The 22,924-nt window shown below is 37.2% G+C and overlaps 1 protein-coding gene across 2 annotated transcripts in view; it reads right to left on the reverse strand.

Moving 5' to 3' along the window:
- Nucleotides 1-2,200: 2,200 nt before the first annotated feature.
- Nucleotides 2,201-22,924, reverse strand: part of LOC145979324 (putative phosphatidate phosphatase) — a 126,581-nt gene continuing 105,857 nt past the window's right edge. Inside the window, exons 5-8 of one of the 2 annotated variants that reach the window (XM_083112173.1) lie at nucleotides 16,866-17,042; nucleotides 13,438-13,543; nucleotides 8,386-8,459; nucleotides 2,201-2,952 (exon numbers count right to left, since the gene is read on the reverse strand). In XM_083112173.1, the coding sequence (XP_082968299.1) occupies nucleotides 8,398-8,459; nucleotides 13,438-13,543; nucleotides 16,866-17,042 (345 nt within the window). In that variant the 3' untranslated portion in view covers nucleotides 2,201-2,952; nucleotides 8,386-8,397. The remainder of the gene's footprint in view (nucleotides 2,953-8,385; nucleotides 8,460-13,437; nucleotides 13,544-16,865; nucleotides 17,043-22,924) is intronic. The other variant, XM_083112174.1, reaches the window with a different exon arrangement.

Genomic DNA, 22,924 nt, shown 5'->3' on the forward strand with positions numbered 1-22,924 from the left:
GTTTTCTCTATGGCAATATATTTATCTTTACTGCGTGGTATAATATTGATATTCTCAGCATCATATCCCAATTCTTTGATAAATAAATGTGCATCAAAATTTTGTAAATTGTGAATAAATACTGGAATAAAGTTAGGTTTTTGTATTTTCAAATTACATGAATTACAAATTGTATGAATATATTCTCCATTAAAATGGTTGTGGTGTTTTTTTCACTATCAGAAATAAAATATCTATTACAGTATTTGCAACTTAAACTATTATCATGTTCCCATTGTTGTTGTGGTGTAAGATCGTTTATTGGTTCTGTATAATGTAAATTTGGAGCAAGAATTTCAACCCACTCTCGAAGTGTTTGAATAAATTTTTGGGCTGCATCTTTGCCTCGATAAATATATGGAGGTGGATTATTTTTTCCATAAGTTTTTACTAATTTTAGTCCAAAGCTACAGGCTTCATGCTTAGCTGTATGTGTTGTACTTGATGCATTCGAATCTGGGATACATGTTAGTATTGGTTCTTATATTGTTTCGAAATCTGCATAAATTACAAATGGATGTTGTACCAATGATTTATAATTACTAAATTTTATACTTTTGGGTGAAACATCATAAGTCACAGGAGGGTAGAGAGAACAATTTTTAATATGTTCCTCTAATTTCTCGTCACATGTTTTCCCACCTCTTCCATCAAATTTTGACAAGCATCGATCACATATTGCTATTCTAGCTGTGTATGATGTTTTTTGTTTTCTCACCAATCGTAGTAGATTCTGTATGAGACAATAATGTTTTTTGTTTCTTTTTGTAACATTTAATAATCTTATAATATGTGCACCATCTGCTGGTAGATGGTGTCTGAGTACATAGTCATGATTTTCATTAACACCATAAACATGCACAGCTATTGGTTGATTGTAGTGTTGTTCATATTGTTTCTGAAATTGATCGATAGCTAAGATATCTACTGGAAAGTTTATGCCTGACATAGCTTTTTTAAACTTTGCTATATATTCAGAATAATTGTAATTAGAGACACGATGTTTATTGTCAGATACTGGATGAAAATAGGCTATAAGACACCATAAAAAACATTTATTGTCATTATTTTGAATATTTATTACAGCATTCTTGTTTTTGATCTGGTTGGATAATTCAATATAACTAGATCCACCCCCAAGAGGGACATATTTTGCTCTTTTTAATTCAAGTTTATCTTGTTGTTTTAACTTAATTTCTTCACAAATGAAATCATAAATATCATACAAACAAAGAATATCATTATAGTGCAAAATTAACACACGGGTACGATGAATATATTGTTCTTGTTAACTATGAGAATTTATATACATTGAGAATAGATTAAAATATATTTTGAGAGAACTAATTTTAAGTTTATTTTGAATTGCATCTATATTTTTTTGTTTCAGTTTAGCTAGAAAATTTGGAATATCTGAGGCTTCATCATTTATGTCTGATGTGGTATATTTTTTTATATGCAAAATTTTTTGTTTTTGGTTTAATTTAGTTTCTTTGTTATTCTTTTTTTATGATTTGTGTGTATATATATAATTATATAATTTTTTTAAAAATGTTACGTTTTATATATTTAATTTTTTTTGAAAAAAATGTTAGAACAATTTATACTTAATAAAAATTAATTATAAATGTATATGTTATTAGCATTCTACACACCGAGGTGCGTACATATATATTTTATATAGCTTTTCTTCTAAAAATATTATATACATTTCAGACATAAATTAATCAGAATATATATTTAGGAAATATTTATATATATTGCACTGCTAATAACTCAAATCAGTATCTACATGTGTATTTTTCTTTAAAAATACACCAGAATACATTTGAGAAATAATTATATATACTGTACTGCAAAAACTCAAATCACTATCAACACATGTATTTCTCTTAAAAAATATGATAATTGTAAATGTATGCTTAAAAATATACTGATTTAGCCTCGTGGGGTGAATTTTGGCATATAGAATTGAGTAATTGAACTTTGATAAAAAAACAATTATTTTTTATGCTATAAAAATAGTAAAATTTGGATTTTTTTGGATATTTTCCCCTTGGAAAATTAGCTGGAATCGGGGCAAAATGAATAAATAAAAAATATATTTTTTAAACATATATTTATATCTACTATACATATATAATTTATATATTTTCAACTTAACATATTTATAGAAATCTTCACTCTCTTAGCTTCATTTCAAGCCGAAAAGCTTTAAAATCGGTTCCCTGGGTTTCGAGAACTAACCCTTAAAGACATCGATGAAAAAAATGCAAGATGGCGTCGAGTGAGTTGAAACACATTATCTGAATATGTGAATGAATGGTGCAAAATAAATGTGCAAACTTTGTTGCTTTGATCGGGCGTGCAAAAATTATTACATATTTGGTACATGAGGAAGCGCATTGTTTTTGTGTCATAAAGAAAAGAATAGGGATTACTCTTTGCATTTCTATGTTTAAAACTCCCGAAGAGCAAAAGTGTATCAACCAGCTGCGGTTTCCTTTGTGGATTTGTCAATTATTATGAATTGTGTTTATATTGCATCATTATTGGCATAAAACAGGAGTATTCAAAAGTCGCCATACATACCCCACATGGCATACAAAGCAGTTTTGTGGTTACACATGTTCAATATGGGCCCGTTGTTGTGAATGCACATTTCAATATTAGTAACCTAAAACTAAGCATTCGGCAATGTCACTGTTTAACTTTACCTCAAAGAAAAAAACAGAGAGTGTGCTGTGTATGTATGTATGTATGGCGACTTTTGAATCATCATGTATAATTCCTTCAATCTTCACTTGTTCTTTTTGTGTACCCAGCAATGCTATTGGTTACAGATCTTTTGTAGTTTTCCAGTCTGAAGTGTAGCTTACAATGCAGTCGAAGTCTTAAAACCATCTTCTTATCCTGCAAAGAAATACTTACATAAATACGTAGATTATGATAAGAACTTTGTTCACTACAAAATACAAACCTAATAATAGACACCAATATGACTTTTGGAATGGCTTACCTATTATTATTTTTACGTTTTAAGCCGTTGTGCAATTGTAACATAAACAAGATCATAGTAATAATTGTTTACTATTACGACACTGACTTTTACTGAAACGCGCTGTGACGTTTAGTTTGAGTTAGAATGCTAAATTGTGTTAGAACAACATATAACCAGCTTGTTATTAAGAAGTACTAAGCAATATTTTAAGAATTTGTTATTTTTGGCTAAGAAAGAGTAATATATTGCAAGGCTTCCGGTTTCGTTATCCTCACAACAAATCCTTGGACAAAAATACGGATTTGGTGAAATGTTTTCTTGGTTGTTTGTGAAAGGAAATTCAGGGGGAGATGCCCCCGCTAAGGAAAAAGGAAAAGGCTGTAAAATTGTTCAGGATAATAAAAACCTACATTAAATTACATGAAAAGATGGGAAATTTATTCAATTTTACTGTTATGAAAATATTCGTCTCAAAATATTAAATGCCTTAGTTTGAAAGATGGGAATGTAACACGTTTACGTTTGGCCATCTTTCCCGAGTGTCCGGGTGAGTTGTCGCACTTTCCGGGGCTGCTACAAATCACATTTAGATTACATAAGAAAATAAACTTATTATAAATAAAAAATGTACTTAACTTGAAGTTTTTTTCTATTCTTAGCTCTTATTTCTTCCCTAACACACATGTTTGCATATTGTGAAACAATTAAGTCTTGTTTCCATATTAAATGCAATAAAATTGCTGACCACGGCAGTTTATTAAAAATCAGAAACACTTTAAACGTAACGTTTCTACCCTATATCAGAGTCCTCCTCAGGACAGGCACGTAGCCAGGGGGAGGGCTAAGGGGCTGAGCCCACTCCCGAAATCCTACAAATATTTAATTTAAAGTTTTTTTTATTGTTAATATCAGAAATAAAGTTAGAACCACAGTAAAAACTGCATTACATGAAAAAAAGTTTAGTGTATAATAGAGGAACCAGGTTATAGTTTTATATTCTAATATTTAATCCAAATAATAAATAGATCCACAGCTTCCAAATCTTATAGTTTTCTTTGTGAGAGGTCACAGAATATAAACTTTATGAGTAAAATTGCCACTAACTGTTAAAGCCATTTTTTGAACGATTGTGTAAAAGTTAATAACAAAATACAATAACTGATTTTCAGTACACTAACTGTACAAACTAAGAGAAAAATAATGGACAAGAATTGTGTTAGATATTCATTCATACGGTTAATCGAGAAGAAAAGTCTCTCCAACATTTGTATTAAAATTGGTATATTTTCAATAACTTATAATAGTTATTATTGTAAAATAATAATTAATATTGTCTTTATTATAAGTACTAATAAAGTTTTATGTATAGGCTGATGACCTTTACATATTTCTGGCGACGCCTGTGCTGATAAGGTTGAGCCCCCCCCCCCCCCCCCCAAAATAAAATTCTGGCTACGGGCCTGTCTGAGGATGACCCTGATATAGGATAGACACGTTACGTTTAAAGCGTTTTTGATTTTCAATAAACTATCTTGGTCAGCAACTTTAGTGTATGTTTGCATATGTTTCAGTACATTGTGCAAGATACGTGCAACCACGTCGTACAAAATAAGCATTTTTCTTCATTTTTCTCTCCTGGCTCTAGGTAGAGCTTCTCTCCTATTATAATGCTGAGATACCCCAGTAGCGATTACTTACCAAACGCTAACATAGATGGCCGACATTGCACAACGAGTAACAAACACCCAGAAATGTGTTCTTATAGAAGTACACTCAAACACACACATACCGTGCATTAAGTTTAAACCTATGCCTTGTAACAAGTGAGAAAAATGCTGATAGTTGCCTTAAATGGACTTGTAACAGCTATAAAAATGACATCAACGGGACAAAACTTCCCCTGTGGCTTATTTCGCCTCAGACTGACGTCATACACTTAACGATAGAGCCCTTTGGCCACTACTGTGAAAACTACAACTCACTCGGAATTACCTGACATAAAGAATCGTTCCACGTATTACACCCAATTGTCAACCTAATTTCCACGTACTACACCCTGGACTGCCTTTTGCAGACGAACGAGGCTCTGGCGACTGGACCTATGGCCAGTATAATCCCTGTAGAACTATGTGTGTGTTGTCCTGTGTTTTGTCTTTGTGTGTGCTGAGTGACCCTTTACAGCCTAATTTTAATCCAATTTAGAATATTTTAGTCCGACATTACGTGATATGAGTTATATGGTAAGGGGCTGGACGGGTGTGTGACGGGTGCAAATTAGCCTAAGTGCTGACGCACCAAAACTTGCAAATTTATTTATTCATTCATTCAAGAACAAACAAATGTTACTTTAATTTAAATATTGGTATTTCTTTTTAAATGGCAGATAATTTCTGTGGAATGAGAAATTAAAATTCAGTTAACATGGGACCAACGGTAAGCGGTGGATGCTCGAAGATATTTGTGTAACTAAATGAATAATTCATTGTATAGATTACTTTGTATTGTTTTTTTATATAAAATATTTATTGTTTGTGGTCAAAATCCATCACCAGTTAACAATTTATCAATTGGTATTAAATACATGTATGCACATAATATTTACTCACAATTATTCCTTTCATAATAAATAGTTACCAAATTTCATTACACTTTTACAGAATTATATTCGACTTATTAAGATATATTGTAAGAATATTGATTATCGAGGATGAAGGAGAAGTCAGTAAACAAGGCAGTGTCAGTGGTGCTTCATGTCCACTCCTGTACAATTCCTGTAAAAATGGTTCTCTGTAAGTTTCATAAAGTTGGCATTAAAATAAAATGTGGTTCGGAGTTGCAGTATATTCATTGCACAAATAAACTGGTGAAGTCACTAAATTCTTCTTTTAAAGGTGAGCTTCGGCGATAGTGTGATTTAACCTGCAGCGCATTATAGTTGTGAGGTAACTTCGGGAGAGTTGAATCTATTTTGTATCGTTCTAATTAACATATTTCCAGTTTACACCATAGTCCAACAATGGACGACAATGTTTAATTTGCACCATGGCGATGATAATAGCTTTGGGACCCTCTGCATAACTGAATGAAGAGGCTTACATAAATCGAATTTCATAAGTTTCTTTGTAGCTTCGTGTACGTGTGGTTTGACAAGGACAAATGTAACAATAATTTAATGTTCACAGCCCCTACCTGCTATGGAAAAAGTCTCTTTCGGCACTATTGCATTTTGATGGGTACGTTTTGCAAAATATGTTATGCATTTTAAAGGCCCGCTTTAAACGGAAGCATTTCATTTAGCATTTTGCTAGCATAAATGTTATGTAAATGCTTCCAAAAATCTTATAGCATTTCATGTACGCGTAACATTTCGGTTAGCTTTGGCGATTGCAATGTATAATATATACAGCACGAAAGGCGCGTCGAGTTACACAACCTATGGTCAGTGCACAATATTCACAATTGCAACAACTAAAATTTTGTTTCATACGTGTACCGTGTACGTTATAACCAGACCTCGGATTTTATGTTTTTCACCTATTTTTTTTCCTTTCCAGGTATGTAAGAAATAACAAGTTATGTCAGCGTTTCGTTAAAAAACGAAACAACTGATGAAGTTTTATAGTGTCTAAAAAAACTATTTCGCTTGTTAGAACCTATTTTAGGTTTATGCGCCTAAATCAAGCCTTCTTTAATGTTTTTTAATGTATTTTAAAGGTTTTATATGATTTTTATGTCTCACAGAGGCATTTGCTTAGTTTGGCCACGAAAAAATTCAATGACGAACGTGTTTGAAACATACTCTCTGTCGATTTCCCTTCCTCCAAGTCCATGGTGATTTTTCAAAGCTCTAAACAAAGCAAAATGTCTGGTGCCACTGTTACCTGTACAGTCCAAAGTGCAAACTTCTTATCTGTGTGGTCTTGCTCACTTTCGCGTCACTTCGGTGCTTTGTGGCATGAACGCCTTACAAACTAACATTTCAACATTGAAGTTTGCACGACTGACTATGTTTTTGTTGAAAGATTTTTTTTATAATATAAGATGATCCTCACAGACAAAATTGCGGAGTTTGACTGTGGATAACATGAAAAAATACTTTTGCCTCACTATGCGGCGAAGAGTGGATTTTAATGGCCAATTTCTAATGATAAGTTCTGCCATCGCCGTAGGGTTAGGCAACACACATAAAGTTATGAAAGATAGTACGTATTTCAGGATATAGGTGTCCCATTTTCATTGCCGGTGACTATACCTAATCAGTATTTTTCAGGAATTGTGAACTATTTTAAGTTTTTTTTTAACCTACTTCAAGATTTTTCGAGCCTAACTTAAGATTTTTAGGACCTATTTTAGGATTTTTAGAGCCTATTTTAACAATCTAAAAGCACACTTTTTTAGAACATAAATATCCGAGGTCTAGTTATGACGTATGTATTTAAGCAGAGTCATTGATTTGTACCTAATAGCGTTCTATAGGGAACATTATTCGTGTCGGTTGAGTAGTTAACAGCTTTTATGAATGCGCCATTACATCTACACTCGTGAGCTAGTTCGCCTCTTCACTCTATACGGTAGCATTTTGGTTATGGCATAAATGTTAAGAAAACTGCTAAGGAAAATGCTTTAATCTAAAACGGACCTTTGAATCCTGTTCATTTTTTATTAGTTAAAACGTTTTCTTGGCACTCGACAAAAGCAGGAATCTCTTGATTAATAAACAATTTTCTCGATCACAATGTCAATGATCAAATTAACTTTCATTCTCTGCACGCTAGATGGAATGCGGGAATTTTATAAATTTTACTGACTGGGGTACGAAACAACCCATTGGTGGGGGGAAAGGACTTTTACCTCAGCTCCCCTGTACTGCGGGGTCTGCGACAGGGGTTTATTCAGAATTTTATATCTGGGGGTGTAAGTTCGCATTTAGAGGGTCGAAAGGGTATATTTAGAGCCAAAATGTCCAAAAAATTGGACAATTGTGAAAAATGTTAAGGGGGTGTTGAGTATATTTTTGGAGGGTGTTAGGGGGTGCTGTGGGTGTGTAGATAAATTACTGGTCTGCGCTGCTCTTATCGCTGCCACTGGGTGCAAAACATATCAGAATTTTGTATTCAAAAGGCACAATGCAAAAATGAATAATAACAAACAATAAAGGAAGCCATATTTCAACAGATATATAGATTGCTTCCTCACAGCACTTGCTTTCTTTACTTACATAGTAGTGATTTTTCGTTATTCTAGTACAGAAGCGACCAACAAAAATCGCAAATTTCTTTTAACTCCGAAACACAGAATTATTATTCATCTTGAACGTAAATAAATGTAATTATTCAGTTCCTTACCTCTACCCCCCTCTAGATATTTTGTAACAATGTAGTCTCGTCTGTCTTGGATACACTGTTGTATGAAAAATCGCCTGTAAATACATGTCTTCAATGTTTACATACTCTTGTGGTAAATGCTGAACAACGCTGAAGATACAATTTGAGTTAGTTAGGCAAACCAACCGCAAGATGGCTCTTGATTTCCTTACAGAGCCATCTGTTGGCAGTTCAGCTGAACTAACTCAAATATGATGCAGAAGAAAATGTAAGTCCTTGATAAATTAAGTACTTTAAAATTGATAACTTCACCAGCAACCACACTCAAAACAATCAATGGTTTGTTAAAGATAAACAAATAACATGCAATTGAAAAAAGCCTGGAAATGAGAAATTAATACATTAATTCAATATTATCCATATAAAAGTTACAAAAGCTTCTATTTGATGAATATGCAAAGATACGCTTGTTACTAGTTTGTTTCCAGACTTATGACACCAAAAGTTCTTGCCAGTCACCTGTATTATTTGAAGTTACTTTTCTGCCTCTCTACGCTAGTCATGGTGCTGAGAATGGCAGATAATTTCGTAACATGTTGGTTGAAAATTCTCACGCATTTGCACAACAATTTCTAGTTACTTTTTTTTTTTCCTTTATGGCTTTACAGGGATAATGGAACGTTGGTTTACGCATACGTAGGATCAATCTGTTAAAATTATCACACTATTTTCCATCAGAAGGTGAAGGGCATCATGTAATCGTTTCTCTTTAAATATGCCAGTATTTTTACTTGGTCCCGCACCGTGGCCGTGAGGTCTAAAACGTTAGGATTTGGGCTCAAAATCTGAGGAAAAGAGTTGTTACACTTTTCCCTCAGGAGACTCGAACCAGCGCGCGTCCGGAAGCCCGAGCCCAATGCCTGACAGACCGCACGACTACGGTGCGGGACTTTTCAACATTGTGGCGTGCATTTAAGCTACTAATATCATATCCCGCAAAATTTAAAGGACTCAAATGTTAATCAGCATGGCTAGCTTGTTGTGGGCCTGCTAAAGGGTATCCCAATAAAAGCGACAGATTTATTATGCTGATGAGAAGTTTCATTTACGCAACTTGTTCTAAAAATACCTTTATCAGTGATTGTTGCAGCTTAGTTGACATGGAGGGTTACACAAAGGAACATCGAGTTTTGATAGTGAAAGCTCATTACAAGAATGGCGAGTGTTATGCAGAGGCTTTAAGGAAGCTTTGTGCAATTCTTGGACGTGAATGTGCACCTAGAGTGTGCGTCAAATCTCCTGCATATGGCGATAGCCAATAGTAGCGCACGGCAGCGGTGCCATGTCGAAATCCCACACGGAAAAGATACAGCGTGGTTGAGCGAAACGCCTTGTCACGGAACTAGGCAACGCCGCACGTCTGTGATTCGCTGGTGCTGTTTAGCCGTTCAAGGCCATATGCAGGAGATTTGACGCGCACTCTAGTGAGAGTAAGTTCGCAAGTTGATCAATAAATTTGAGGAAACAGGTTCGACAGCAGACATTAAAACACCTCGCTCTCAATCTAGCCGGTCTGTTGAGAACATTGTTATTGTGCGTGACAATGCTATTGCGAGTCCAAAAAAAAATTAATCCCTAAATCGGAACGTTTACCCGTTGTATGATGTAAAAATATTTGTCATTTTGTAAATACAGTAAAACCTCGTTAATCCGGACTAATGGGGGGATAAAATGAGCTGCTTAACGAAAGTCCGGATTAACTGAAATAACCTAAAATAACAGTAAAAAGTGCATTAAAACTCCGTTTATAGCAACAAAACACGTTTATTATGGTGTATTTAAAGGGCATAGGCCTAAATACACTATACAGTACAATACTAAGTCTGCGGGAAACAAAATTTCATCAGTGATTGACTGCCTTTTCTTTGGGAAGTTCTCTTGTTGACTTCTAGCCACATTTGAAACCTTGCATTCTGTTTTTTTTTGTCCGGATCAAGCGAAGTCCGGTTTATCGGGGTCCGGATTAACGAGATTTTACTATATACAGTATTTTCTTAAATCCGTCTGTTTTATTGGGACACCCTTTATTAAAAAATGCCAACAGATGCTGTGGTAAGACGCATGTAAGCAACGCACTTGCTGCTCCGGCCAGATACGATACCGTTCATTACTTTCTGCTGGCTAGCGTCACGCCGCAGAATGTGATTGTAAGCTGCAGTATAAGCAATGATAACACTCTGAGCTTTTAGTACTGTGTTCATTACTTCTGCGATGCCTATATGGGCGGGAACTAATTATTAACTGAGAATGACTGTAATTGTGTGATTGAAGAGTTATTGAGTGCAAGAAACTTCATAAATAAACTAAACATTTATCAAATATTTCTTTACGAAACACACTTTTGTTAAAGACCCGGTGAATCACCAAACTGAGAAGTTGTGCACCTAGTGTAACACTTGTCATTCCCCTTTATGTGACTTGAAGTCAGCTGATTGTGAAAGGAGTACATGTTACGGCGTTGCTTAAAATTCAAAGTACCTGCCATGTTGGCTTTTACTAGCTCGGTAAAAGGCTTATTATTATTTATGATATGCTGTGAATTATGTACACTGAGTGTAATGTTTTAAAGACATCTTCACGGACAAAGGCACAAGCGTGAAGTAGTTGGTTGAGGTTACAATATTCTGGAATTTTTCGTTATTAGAGTAATTCGGTTACAGAACTGGTCAAGACGAGAAATGTTTTCATTTTGTTGGTGTTGTGAATCGTTTGTTATTCATTGAAAATAACGTAACTCTCTTACTCCATTTACAGAGTTCAAGTGTTCCAGCTCCGATTCTACATGTGGACAGACATAAGTAGTCGGTGAGTACAATTATTAACAAATTACTCATAGTTTAACTACTAAAACTCTGGTGTCCAGTTCTTTGCTCTGAGGATCTCCAGTAAAACACAACGGTTGGAAGAGCATTGAGGGTGACATAGATCCAGAATTGTGAACTGAGTGTTGTCGTTTGATGAATGGAGGAAAAGACTGGCTGATATGTGCGTAATTAGTCACTGAATAGTAATCCCTATAATAAATAGAGATAGCACAGGGACGTAAGGAAACCCTTCAAATTCCGTAGCAGGTTAATAAAGTTTGATTGCGACTCAGCTTTACATCGACCGCTGGGCGCTGTGGATGCATTCATTTTTTAATTTAATTACAGTGCCTTGAATAACGTAGTGTGGAAAACGGACGGTTCTGGCTTCTCTGACAGGTTCCGCTCAGAAATGATACCGCTGGAGGCGCTGGTGTCCGTACAGCTGCTTGGCATTCGTCTGCTTATAATGGAAGTAAATGGAGTTTTTGCTGCAACGTCTGATTCTTTTCCTTGTAACATTTCTTTGTATCAGAAAATTGTTATGATATTTGGTACAGTAGTCGCGAAAATATTAAAAAACATTCTGAACCGTCGATCATGACCTGTCCTTGAGTTTTTTATTAACAATACGGAAGAAAACATAGGTATGGATTGTTACTCGTGACTCGTAATATGACAATTGGCGCAAGAAATAATATCGTGTATGCATTATCCTGAAAGGTTCATTAATATTGTCATTGTCACAAACATTATTTTTATGGAAATTCACACAGACAATACTCGTTTATTTTTCCAAGATCTGTTTTACATCCACTCGCGTGTTGTCTAACTTACCGCCCAAAAACTTTCAAGACTGAAATGTGACACTTTTCGTTTCCTGCTTACTGGAAAAATGTAAACAATGCGTTGGTTGAGTTATATTTTCACCATGTCTCGAAGATGATCGCTACTGTTTTGTGCCTGGTTTTTGTAGTGGATATCGTTCAAGTAAAGAAAAGGGTATTTGTATATTTAGTGTTCCCAAACAAAAAGATAAATTAGCCGAGTGGAATCCCGGGTTCGATCCCCGGCCGGTTCAAATCCGGGAACTTTTCTAACGATGGAAGCGGCCCCGGCGCCTACCCAGCGTCGAATAACATGGGTACCTGGGGGAAACCCTGTAAAGACGGTCAGGGGCGTGATGCTGATCACATCACCCCCACTCACGACCGGATCAAGAAAGTGTGGGGCGTTACCCCCACACCCCCTATACGCCCTCATGGCGTGGTGCTATGCACAGGGGAGCACTTTACCTTTGGAATTGAGCAATTCCAAGAGCTGGCAAGGAACTCTATGACACAGCTGGTGTTTGTGAATTGCACTTACCAATCGACACGAATGTAAAGCAATTTGTTGATAGAGATGACAAGGTACATCCTAATCGGCTACTTGAACTCGATGGAATGTGAAATTAAATTCTTTCGAATATCTGCATTTCGGGAAAATGACTTCATATTATGTACGCCACGAAACATTCTTTCTCCTTCATGACACTATTTCGATTTTATTAGCATACAAAAGTAAACTTGTGTACAAAATCCAACGTTTGACGTCCAGCCTCACATTGCGATGTTGCTGCTCGTGTTGCGTTGCACATAAAACGTATTTATGTTACTTTTCTGTGTAAATTAATGCCATTTCGTGACTGCAAATCACTCCACAAATATAACTGTTTCCATCAATTCACTTACCGCCTTTCAAGATAAACAAATCTACACAATATATTCCAAAAACTAACTAAGCCGCATTACTTTCATAAGAAAATTAGCAGCTGTACGGATCGCACTGCCATCTATGTTACCATCCGTCTCGGGAACCAGTTTCTTGGGTCGTTTTCCACACTACATTATTCAAGGCGCTGTAGTTTAACCAAGGGAAAGGTCAAGTTTGTAGAGTTGGGCCCGTCTGGTATTTTCAACGAACACAAATGCATGACGCCACGTTGTGTAGGCATTTGACTATCTGAAAAATAAAAGTACAGTAATTTTAACAGTTTAATGCAAGTAATTTCTAGAATACGCATTAAGTCCTGGCATTTTAAGTAAAAATCAGTACATTTTCATTAAAACTGCAAGAAATATGGACTAAATGTCTCTCTTATCGTGGCATTTGGTTATTGAAAGTCGAATATGATTGTAATATGTTTAGAACGTTCGAAAACGGTTACCTGAACGTATATTAGCAGCTATCCCTGATCGCTCGTTCGGGTCTACAGGAACTTCGGGATTCCGATTAACGATTCTTCGTTTCGGCAGGTCAGACACATAAGCAGCCTTGAATAGAATAAAAAGATTAAATCATGATACTTCATAATCATTTGCTTTCTTTCGTGCTTTCTACCTCTGTACAGAATGTTAGGTAGACCGTATGTATGTAGTTTGCAAATAAAGTGTTTTAAAATGCTTTCTAGGTGAGGTAGTATTCCTTACTAGAATTGCAAAGTGTACATACGCACATATTACCAGGTTCTCTATTCTAAGTGAATGTCTAATGTACGTATTTCAATAACAGACATACAGTTCCTTTAAATGCATTAATCTTGATTAAATTAACAATTTCGAATCACACACCTCTTCCACCATATTCGCAGATGTGATAAATTTTCGATTTCTTCTTACTTAGTAATAGCCTTATAGAAACAAAAAACAAAAAAAAAAACGAAGGAAGCTTCGGTAACTGCAGGAAAGACAAGGGTCTCCCTTATCGCGCAACGCGATAACAACTTTGCGTTCTGACGTCGCTGCGGAATGCTTTCATTGTTAGGCTAAACACCTAAGTTGTTAGGTTAGGCTTGTTAGGTTTAGTTCTCTTAGCATAAATAATACATTTGCTGTGTATTTATGCTAAGGGAACCAAACCTAACGGACCTAACTTAACAAGGTAGGCATTCCACGTCTGACGTCAGAACACAAAGTTGGTATCGCGTTGTGCGATAAGGGAGACCCGTGGTGACCATAGGCGGAGTTTCGCCAGTCTACTTGGGGTGGGGGTGTGGGGCTAACTGGGGCTAACATTACTCATGCATTTATCCATTACGAAAATCATCAAGAGAAATCATCTTGAGAAACAGGTGATCCGCACATAATTTTATCCAAAAGAAATGAAATTGTGTTGATATCGAGTGCGACTTTTATGAAAGGAATAAAAGATGGTTGCAAATTTTAGAGAACACATTCCTTATTTTAAAAATGGAACTTATAATTTTAATGGTTAATCCTGCGTTCATGGTAATGAACAAATTATAGTACTGCAAGGTATTTAAAATCACTAGCTACATAGGGAACGAAATAGAATTTAAATATCCTTCATTTCTATAGAACTAAATTTTACATTTTCCTAATTTCACTGCAACTGAGAATCATTTACTATTAAATCCATGAATAAGCTTTGACAATACACCAATTACGTACGCGTATCTTAACTAAAACTTCAAATGAAGTTATCATTTTTCTCTTTGGCACAATAACTTGAAGAATTTTTTTGTCGTTCCGCTATAATTTCCTTTGCTATTTTCTCGAGTGCTAAGGAAATCTGTCTTTTCCCACGATTGACCTGAGCCACGGCCATCTTTATTCCGATGGAGGCCTGAGTCTTTAATTTGCCAACCTTTTATTACATCACATCTGCTCTTGTTATACTTGTTATCTGATTGCAGGGAAAAAAAAACAGTTCAACTGTGGCTGAAAGCACTGGCAGACCAAATGCTATGTTCAACATTTTCTGCAGGGAATGTTGTTTTATCTACCGATTCATGAATAAAGGTACAGTTTTTTCGCCACCAACAGTTCATCCCTGAGAATATCTTTCTTGAAGTTGAAAAGTTGCAATACAGAGGTTGATTCATTTATATTGAGCCGAATTCGAAGGTGCCACCTACCTAGGAAATGCAGTGTTTCCACCACCGGTTGTGTTCGATCTGCAGGCCACCACTATTGACTATTGCCCGGCATCGGAGTTACCATTGCAGGAGACTGCGTTGCAGCTGGACCATGGGTATTGCATCCCACTCCTCGTTACAGGCTTTTCACAGGCCGGAGATGGTGCGGACTCGACGATGGGACAGGCGCCGCTTGAGGAGTCCGAAAGCACAATAGTCCATTGGGCTGGCATCTGGACTCTTGACAGGGATGTCAGAGAAGGGAATTGCAGAAATTCCAGTTTTCTGTTCCACTTCCACCGATCACCAGCTAGATGACGTTCATACAGCCTCTTGCAGTTCCTTTTTCGCTCAGCCACATGACACGGTTTCAGGGCGTGCACACTGCTCTTGTGAATGACCTTGAGGCGTAAATACCTGTGAATGGCACGGTTGATTGTCGCCTGCGATGTGCGGCATTTGCTGGCCATTGCACGCTGTGTGGGGGGATTTTTGGAGGTCGCCATATGCCGAACAACATGCAATAGCGGCAGGGTCCTCTTCACGGGAGGCCGGTTTCTAGCTGCTGGCGTAGGTGTGGTGGGCCCATGACTCTGTGCCGCATATTTCCATATAATACGAATCACAGTGGCACGACCTACACGAAAATTACGCACTTTACACATTTCTACGATGCGCGACGCCGTGAACTTACCATCGGAAAGGGCAACAATGTATCCCTTCCAGAATCTGTTCAGTTTCGGCGGCATCAGACTACGCTCCACCACACTGCTCTACTGAGTGACTAACGAGATACTGTTGCTTGCCTCGGGGCAATCTCACGGCGATGCGTTGCGCATGCATGGTACAGTAACACATTGAATTCGGCTCAATATAAATGAATCAACCTCTGCAATATGTCTTTGAAAGCTGTTAAATGATCATAATCAATTTTCATGAAATAATCTACAGAACAAGGATTGCGTTAGCCGTCTTCGGAAAATTGCATTTCCAAGTTACTGGTGAAGGCATCTAATACCTTTTCTGGTTTCATTTCGTCATACTCTTGGTTGGTGATATGCACTACATACTCACTGGGTGAGAAATAAATTTCCATGTTTTGGTGGAAGGTGTCATTCATAACCAGAAGGTGCAATGGCCGCGATTAAGGGGGCGAGGGGGCAGTTGCCCCTCCACTTTTTGTCACTTTTGCCCCCGCACTATGCTAAACCTTATGTACAAAGGGAAATATACTGTCTTCCCCCACCCCCCCGGTTCTAGAACCCATCGCCGCCACTGAGTAGGTGGAATGGTTGAGGATAGAGGGAAGGGGAATTACTCATTCTTCTTACAAATTGCGGCGTGTGGTGTTGTATTTTGCATCAAAATATGATTTCAATTTATTTCTTTAAAAAGTGTGACTGCCACACCGTAAGAATTACACATAAATGAATTTAATAATATTTTGTGCAGTTTCTTCCCTTAATTATTTTGTGCAAATGTCGGTGGGTGGGATTATCTGGAAATCCAGACATAATTACGTATAAAGTTCCGGACAAACCTAAATATACTTCGACCTAATTATAAAGTTCCGGACAATCCTAAATAGACTTGTACTTAGTTATAAAATTCCGGACAAACCTCAAGAGACTCAGAACTGATTATAAAATTCCGGACAAACCCAAAAAAATTCGGGCCTAATTATAAAGTTATCCATTATAATTATACATTAACCTTACCGTTACTATAGCAGCAACGACCCCCAAGAGTCCGCCTGCAAAAGCATCACTCCAATGATGCATATTGTCCATGACTCGAGACAACGAGGTAAACCAAGCCATCATCAGAACAATGAACTGTATCGTGTGACGTAACAGTGCGGAACCTTTCCACGTCATGCGAACATGGAGGTATATCTGAAAGAGAAAACTCGTTTAATACACCATCGCCTTCTACCTTCCCACTCCCGTTGAGGTAGTACACTTATTGGCCGCTGTGGCGCTCATAGCGTGTCATTACTCCTTTTACACAAGAACAACGTACGGGATACCATTCTGGGGCCTATCATCAAAAGTAGAAATTATTTTTAAACTCAAGAAAAAAAATTGTCAGAATTATAATGCACGAATTAAACCAATCTTTAAACATCTTCGAAAATACCAGTGCCTTTCTTATATATTTTACAAACAGTTCCGTTCATACATGAGTGTGCACACTTACTTAACCAAAATTACAACTCCCACAAACATAATACAAGAACGGTAAAAAAAAATAATAATAATAAAAAAAAACTTTCATAAGATTACAGTTAACAAAAAATAGTATTGACAACACAGGATTAAAACTATACAAAATTTTCCCAATATATTTATGAAAATGAAGAGGAAACATTTAGATATCAGGTCAAGGAATTTCTCTTGGAGAATTTGCATTACAAAGCAGATTAATTCATTACATTACATTACTTACAATGTGTATGTGTATGTGTACATTGTGTTGTAATTATGATGCATGCATTGTACTTCGTATGTATGTATTGTCTTGTATTATGTATTGCATTGCGATTCATTCCATGAACTAGTATACTTTGTACATCATAGTGAAATGTAATCCAATGAAACGTGTGACAGAAACCATGAATGCACACATTCTAAAGGTGATTAAAACTATCTATCTACACACGTTCGTACGGTTATGTAGCTTTCGTTAGGCGAATAGGAGACCAAATTAACGCGATAGGAAGCGCCAATTGAACAAGCAATCGGGTTCGCAGGATGCAGCACGCGACGGTACACACTTGCTTACTACACTTGTACTTGTTCGCTTGTTGTTTACTTGTTTGAAATCAAATTCCATGATTTCAATAAATAATTTACATTCATTATGTTGGACAAGCCAGATAATGGTGTGGTATATGTGACTGTGAGCCTGAAGGCTGCTTTACGCGATAAGGTACTAAGAATTTTATCGTCTCAAACGACGGCAATTGTGTATACAACAATTAAACCAGAAGGTAGAAGTAATGAGAAATCAAAGTAATTGTTAACAATGGTATTCATGGCAATAAGATACGAAAATATCATTCGAAAGAAACATTTTTTTTAACCATATAAAGTTCTATATGGAATTCTTCCGTCAGAAAGATGGCTAACCATCTACAGTTTTGGAAAGATGATTGCCTGATAAAAACTCTGCTGTCGGATAAAAAAGAAGGTAGGAATATCTTGATTTCCGTGATGTATTATATTAGGGTATGCAGAATTTTTTTTTCAGAAGGGGCTAGAATTGTAGAAATAGACATTGCTAGGGGAGAGCAGGATACACAATGACATATTTCCTAACTATCATTCTTAATGTTCGTTTTAAAACCTGTTCAAAGAAAAGAATTGTAATCGGGGGTAATTTACCACTTTGGTAACAGTATTAAGCCTCGTTTCCATGTTGTTATTTTTTATTATACACTCATTTGATTTGATTTGAATTGTGTTATTCTGGCTAACCGCGAGCATGGGGATGAATGATGATATGATGAAGATACACTCACAAAGAACATCTATGTCCAGGCCGGGATTCGAACCCAGGACCGCTCACACCAATGTTAAGTAATTGTGACCAGTGGCGGCTGGTAGCTAGTATGATGGGTAGTGCCAACGTGATCAAGAAATCGAAAAAATTTCGCCAGCATATGTCATAGAAATCTAATGAAAGAGGTAATTTTAATGGAACTTTGTTTACTAAAATTGCAGACAAAAATTCAGAGTTCCTAAGATTGGTTTATTTTACTTTGCATTTGTACTACTTTTCACTAATCGCGAAGATAAGGATGACTGAACATTCACAAAGAACACCGATGCCCAGGCCGAGATTCGAACCCGCAATCCCTGGCGTCTGTGCTGAGGTCGGCCAGAGTTTCTAGGAAATAAATGCTACTATTAAAATTTCGACGCCTGTCACCTTTACCATTTTTTTGATATTTTTAAATAGAATTCACGATTAAATCTGGCGTGGGACAGCCAAGTTGTTTAACTTTTAATTTAATATCATATAGTACCTTGGAAAACGGTGTATGTAATAATGCTCTACTCTGACCCATCTTTACTAAGTACCCTTCTTTCACACACCATCGGACACTTTTACTTCACTAAAAAGAAAAACACTGAACAATTAGAGACACCGAGTCGATCACGTTATTCTCGCCTTGCTTTGTTTATAATTTGCAACCCCAGCACGGCAGACGGTACATCAACAGTCGGTGTTACTAACAACTGAAATTTGATTATCAGCTAAATGAACTGTAGATCTACAATTTTTAGAATTCAATGCAAGAAATTGAATTATATCTCCAACTGAAATTCTTATACTGATAGATTTTCTGTTTTAGTTTTTACAAATATTAAAGTAAAAAATCCCCTGGTGATGCGGATTCCCTTTGATATTTAGGCAATTCTTTTGTACAGAAAATGTCTTCAATGTTGTCAACGTCAGTTGCAACACATGAGTGTCTGTGTGCGTGAGAGAAAGGGATATATCTTTTCTTAAGGAAGAAATCGATAACAAAAAAGTCTGGATGGCTCCTTAGACGCATCTATCTAAATGGTTATATAAATTTGGGGAAGATATTACGTTCGTTCTTGCCAAATATGCAGGAAACTATCTTTCTCGCGAATTACTTCTCCAACGAGTATTACAAATCGGTCAGGATTAGTCACATCTCTGTGAAGTTTGCAACTATGTCAACACAATGTGAAAGCTCTCGCGTCCGTGCCAGCTGAAAGGGGGCACGGCTGGTTGTCTTATGGCTACCACTGGGCTACCACCTCGTTGACTGCGGAGACTTTTTCATGCCTCCGCGCATGCCACTGCGCACAGGCCAGACTATGCTGGCCCAGAGCAAGTGAGAGAACAGCTGGGAATGCGGCGCAGGAATTGAGGCGGCCGTAAGCTCGAACGCTTACGAGATTCGAATCTCCTCGTTCGTAAATGTATTAATTTAACTATATTTTGGCAAAGCAAGTGCTTTTTCTTTTTCTGAGGGTAGAGCCATGGCACGGCGGCTCTCCCCTTAGAGCCGCCGCTGATTGTGACAATTATGGCTAAGCCGATACCGATGCCGATGTATCGTTATCGACCGATACCACTGGTATCGGTATCGGTGAGAATCGGCAAGAGTATCTGCATCGTTATGCATCGGTATAGGTGAATAGTGGCATCGGCTCAAACCTAGTCACAATTAATACACAGTGACAGGCATAGGCGTAGCTACGGGGTGTGCCGGGTGTGCCTAGGCACACCCTAATGCGCTGATTTATCAAAGTGAATTAAAGACAGATATTTCAATAAGAGAAAATAAGCGGCAGTTTGTAAGAAGTTGAAAATGTCATTACTTGGTACAAACGTGTGCATTATCGCTGATGAAACGAGTGTGTGTCGTTTTTCGATTTTTTGATGTCATTTGGAGAAGGAAGATATTTACTGCATTCTACTCTGTACTGCAACGCCTTTTTTCTATACCTGTCACAAGCTGCACGTGTGAGAAAGTTTTCTCCAAGCTTACCCAAGTTAAAACTAAATTAAGAGCAACTCAGAAGCAGGATAGATTGGAAGCCCTGCTCTTGATTTGTGGAACAGGAAAAAGCTTATCTATTGCTGTAAATGAAGTTATTGATGAGTTTAAGAACATTGTACCTTTTGACAGACGTCTCTTGTTATAGATGACGTGTATTTTGATGTATTTGTTTGTAACATTTATGAACATTTTGTGTGTGTGTAATATCTATGCAATTTGATTTTTTTGCTACTACATATATTCAGAAATTTTCAACACTGTCATTTAGTGAATTTATATTCCTTTACAAAAATCAGTGCAGTTAAAGAGCCAAGTGATTGTGTTGCAAAATATGCTATTAAAAAGGCACAATACCCCATTTTTTCCCTTTGTGCACCCAAATATAAATATAAATCAAATAAAAAACTACATACTTAATAAAACTATATACTTAAAAAAACTGGAAAAACCCACAGGTGTCTGTCAAGTAAACCCGAAGTAGACAGGAAGTAGACAGGAAGTAAACCGGAAGTAGACCGGAAGTAAACCGGAAGTAAATTTGTGTGGGTGTAAGTGTAGGTGTGGGTGGGTGTGGGTGTTACGTACTTTAACTCGAAAGAAATTATGACACTCGTACCAAGTGTGAGGTGAAAAAACGCAGAGTTGCAATTGTATAAAATCGACAAAAACATCGTCAAAATAGGTTTTCAATTGTGCTTAAATTAATAAAAACAATAGGCCTCGTACCAAGTGTTACTTTGAACGTATCTGATTACACTACTTGACAGGTACATTTTCCACTATCACTGTTTTTTCTTCCACCAAAAGTTGTGACCCACGCGAAAAGAAGTTCCTGGTTACGCCCCTGTCTATGCAGCCGAGAGGAGGGATTGCAAACGCAGGAACGCGAACATCTTTGGGCAACACTGACGAAACCTGCTCATTCGTATTGTTAGTGCGTTGTGTAACGTGCTGCCACCTGGGTATAAATGCGGTAAGTGACACGTGTAGATATGTTTGACGCTGAATATTGACATGAATATGGTATTCGACGGAGAGATATAGTCTCCTTGATGTCGTAGTGGTAACGCAATCAGGGTTTTTAAAGGTCCAGGAATTTTAATTCAATTCAATTCCGGTCCAGGAGAGAAAATCAGCAAGCGTAAGTGAGTTCTGGACCGTAAAGAACCTTTTTAGCTGTAAGGTATTTTAATTCGGTCCAGGAACCTATTTTCTGAATGAATTTAAATACGGTCCAGGAACCTTCTTTCCGGATGAATTTGAATACAGTCCTGGAACCTTTTTTCCGAATCAATTTAAATTCGGTCCGGGAACCTTTTTCTCCGAATCAGTTTAAATAGGATCCGAGTTCCTTATTGAAATGAAACAATACGCAACTTGGATCGAATACGGACCTGACGATAAACAATTATCCACTTGTGAGCATGAAAGACTAATCCAGGTGCTGGCTGTCTCGAGAATCTAAGGTACAAGGTAGAAATGGGCGAAACGAAACGCTGCAGTCACGTTACCACTCTCCATGTAGTCCCATTCTATCGCGCGCGTTCCTTTCCTTGGTTGTCCCTGTTGTGAACACAGCAGCTGGGAACACAGCAGCCTCACTCTGGCCTCACGTTACCTCATCGACTGCTCCTATTGGCTGCGGTTCCAGGATCGGATGCCAGAGCAACACGTGACGGTTTGTTTGAACTCAATGTGACACCACACTAATATAGTCCATTGCGTTATGTACAGTAACTCTTCGACAAGGGAGTTTTTGAACCTGGCGCACGAGAGAACAACAGCGTTTTGATTTATTCCCTGCGCTACGTTTTCTACAACCGCAGTGTGACATTCTAATGTAAAACGTACTCGCGGACATTTTTAGAAGGCAAACTTTTGATCGGTCAATCCTGGTCCAGAAATTGTAAATAAATTCAATCCCGGACTGGAAGAGAACATCAGCAAACGTAAATGAGTTCCAGACAGACCTTTCCATTTGAATTCGGTCCAGGAACCTCTTTCCGGGTCAATTTAAATACGGTCCAGGAACTTTTTTTCCAGAATGAATTTCAATTCTGTCCAGGAACCTTTTTCTCAGTGTAACAATACGCAAATTGGACCGAATTTAAATTGTGCTAGAAAAGAGGTTCCGGTCCTGCAGCACAATATAACCCATTAGAACTTATGGGTTCCTGGACCTTTAACAACCCTGAACGCAGTGTTCTAACCAAGAGGACTCTGGTTCGTTTC

Source organism: Lepisma saccharinum, chromosome 26, assembly GCF_977018435.1.
Source record: "Lepisma saccharinum chromosome 26, izLepSacc3.1, whole genome shotgun sequence".
NCBI lineage: Eukaryota > Metazoa > Arthropoda > Insecta > Zygentoma > Lepismatidae > Lepisma > Lepisma saccharinum.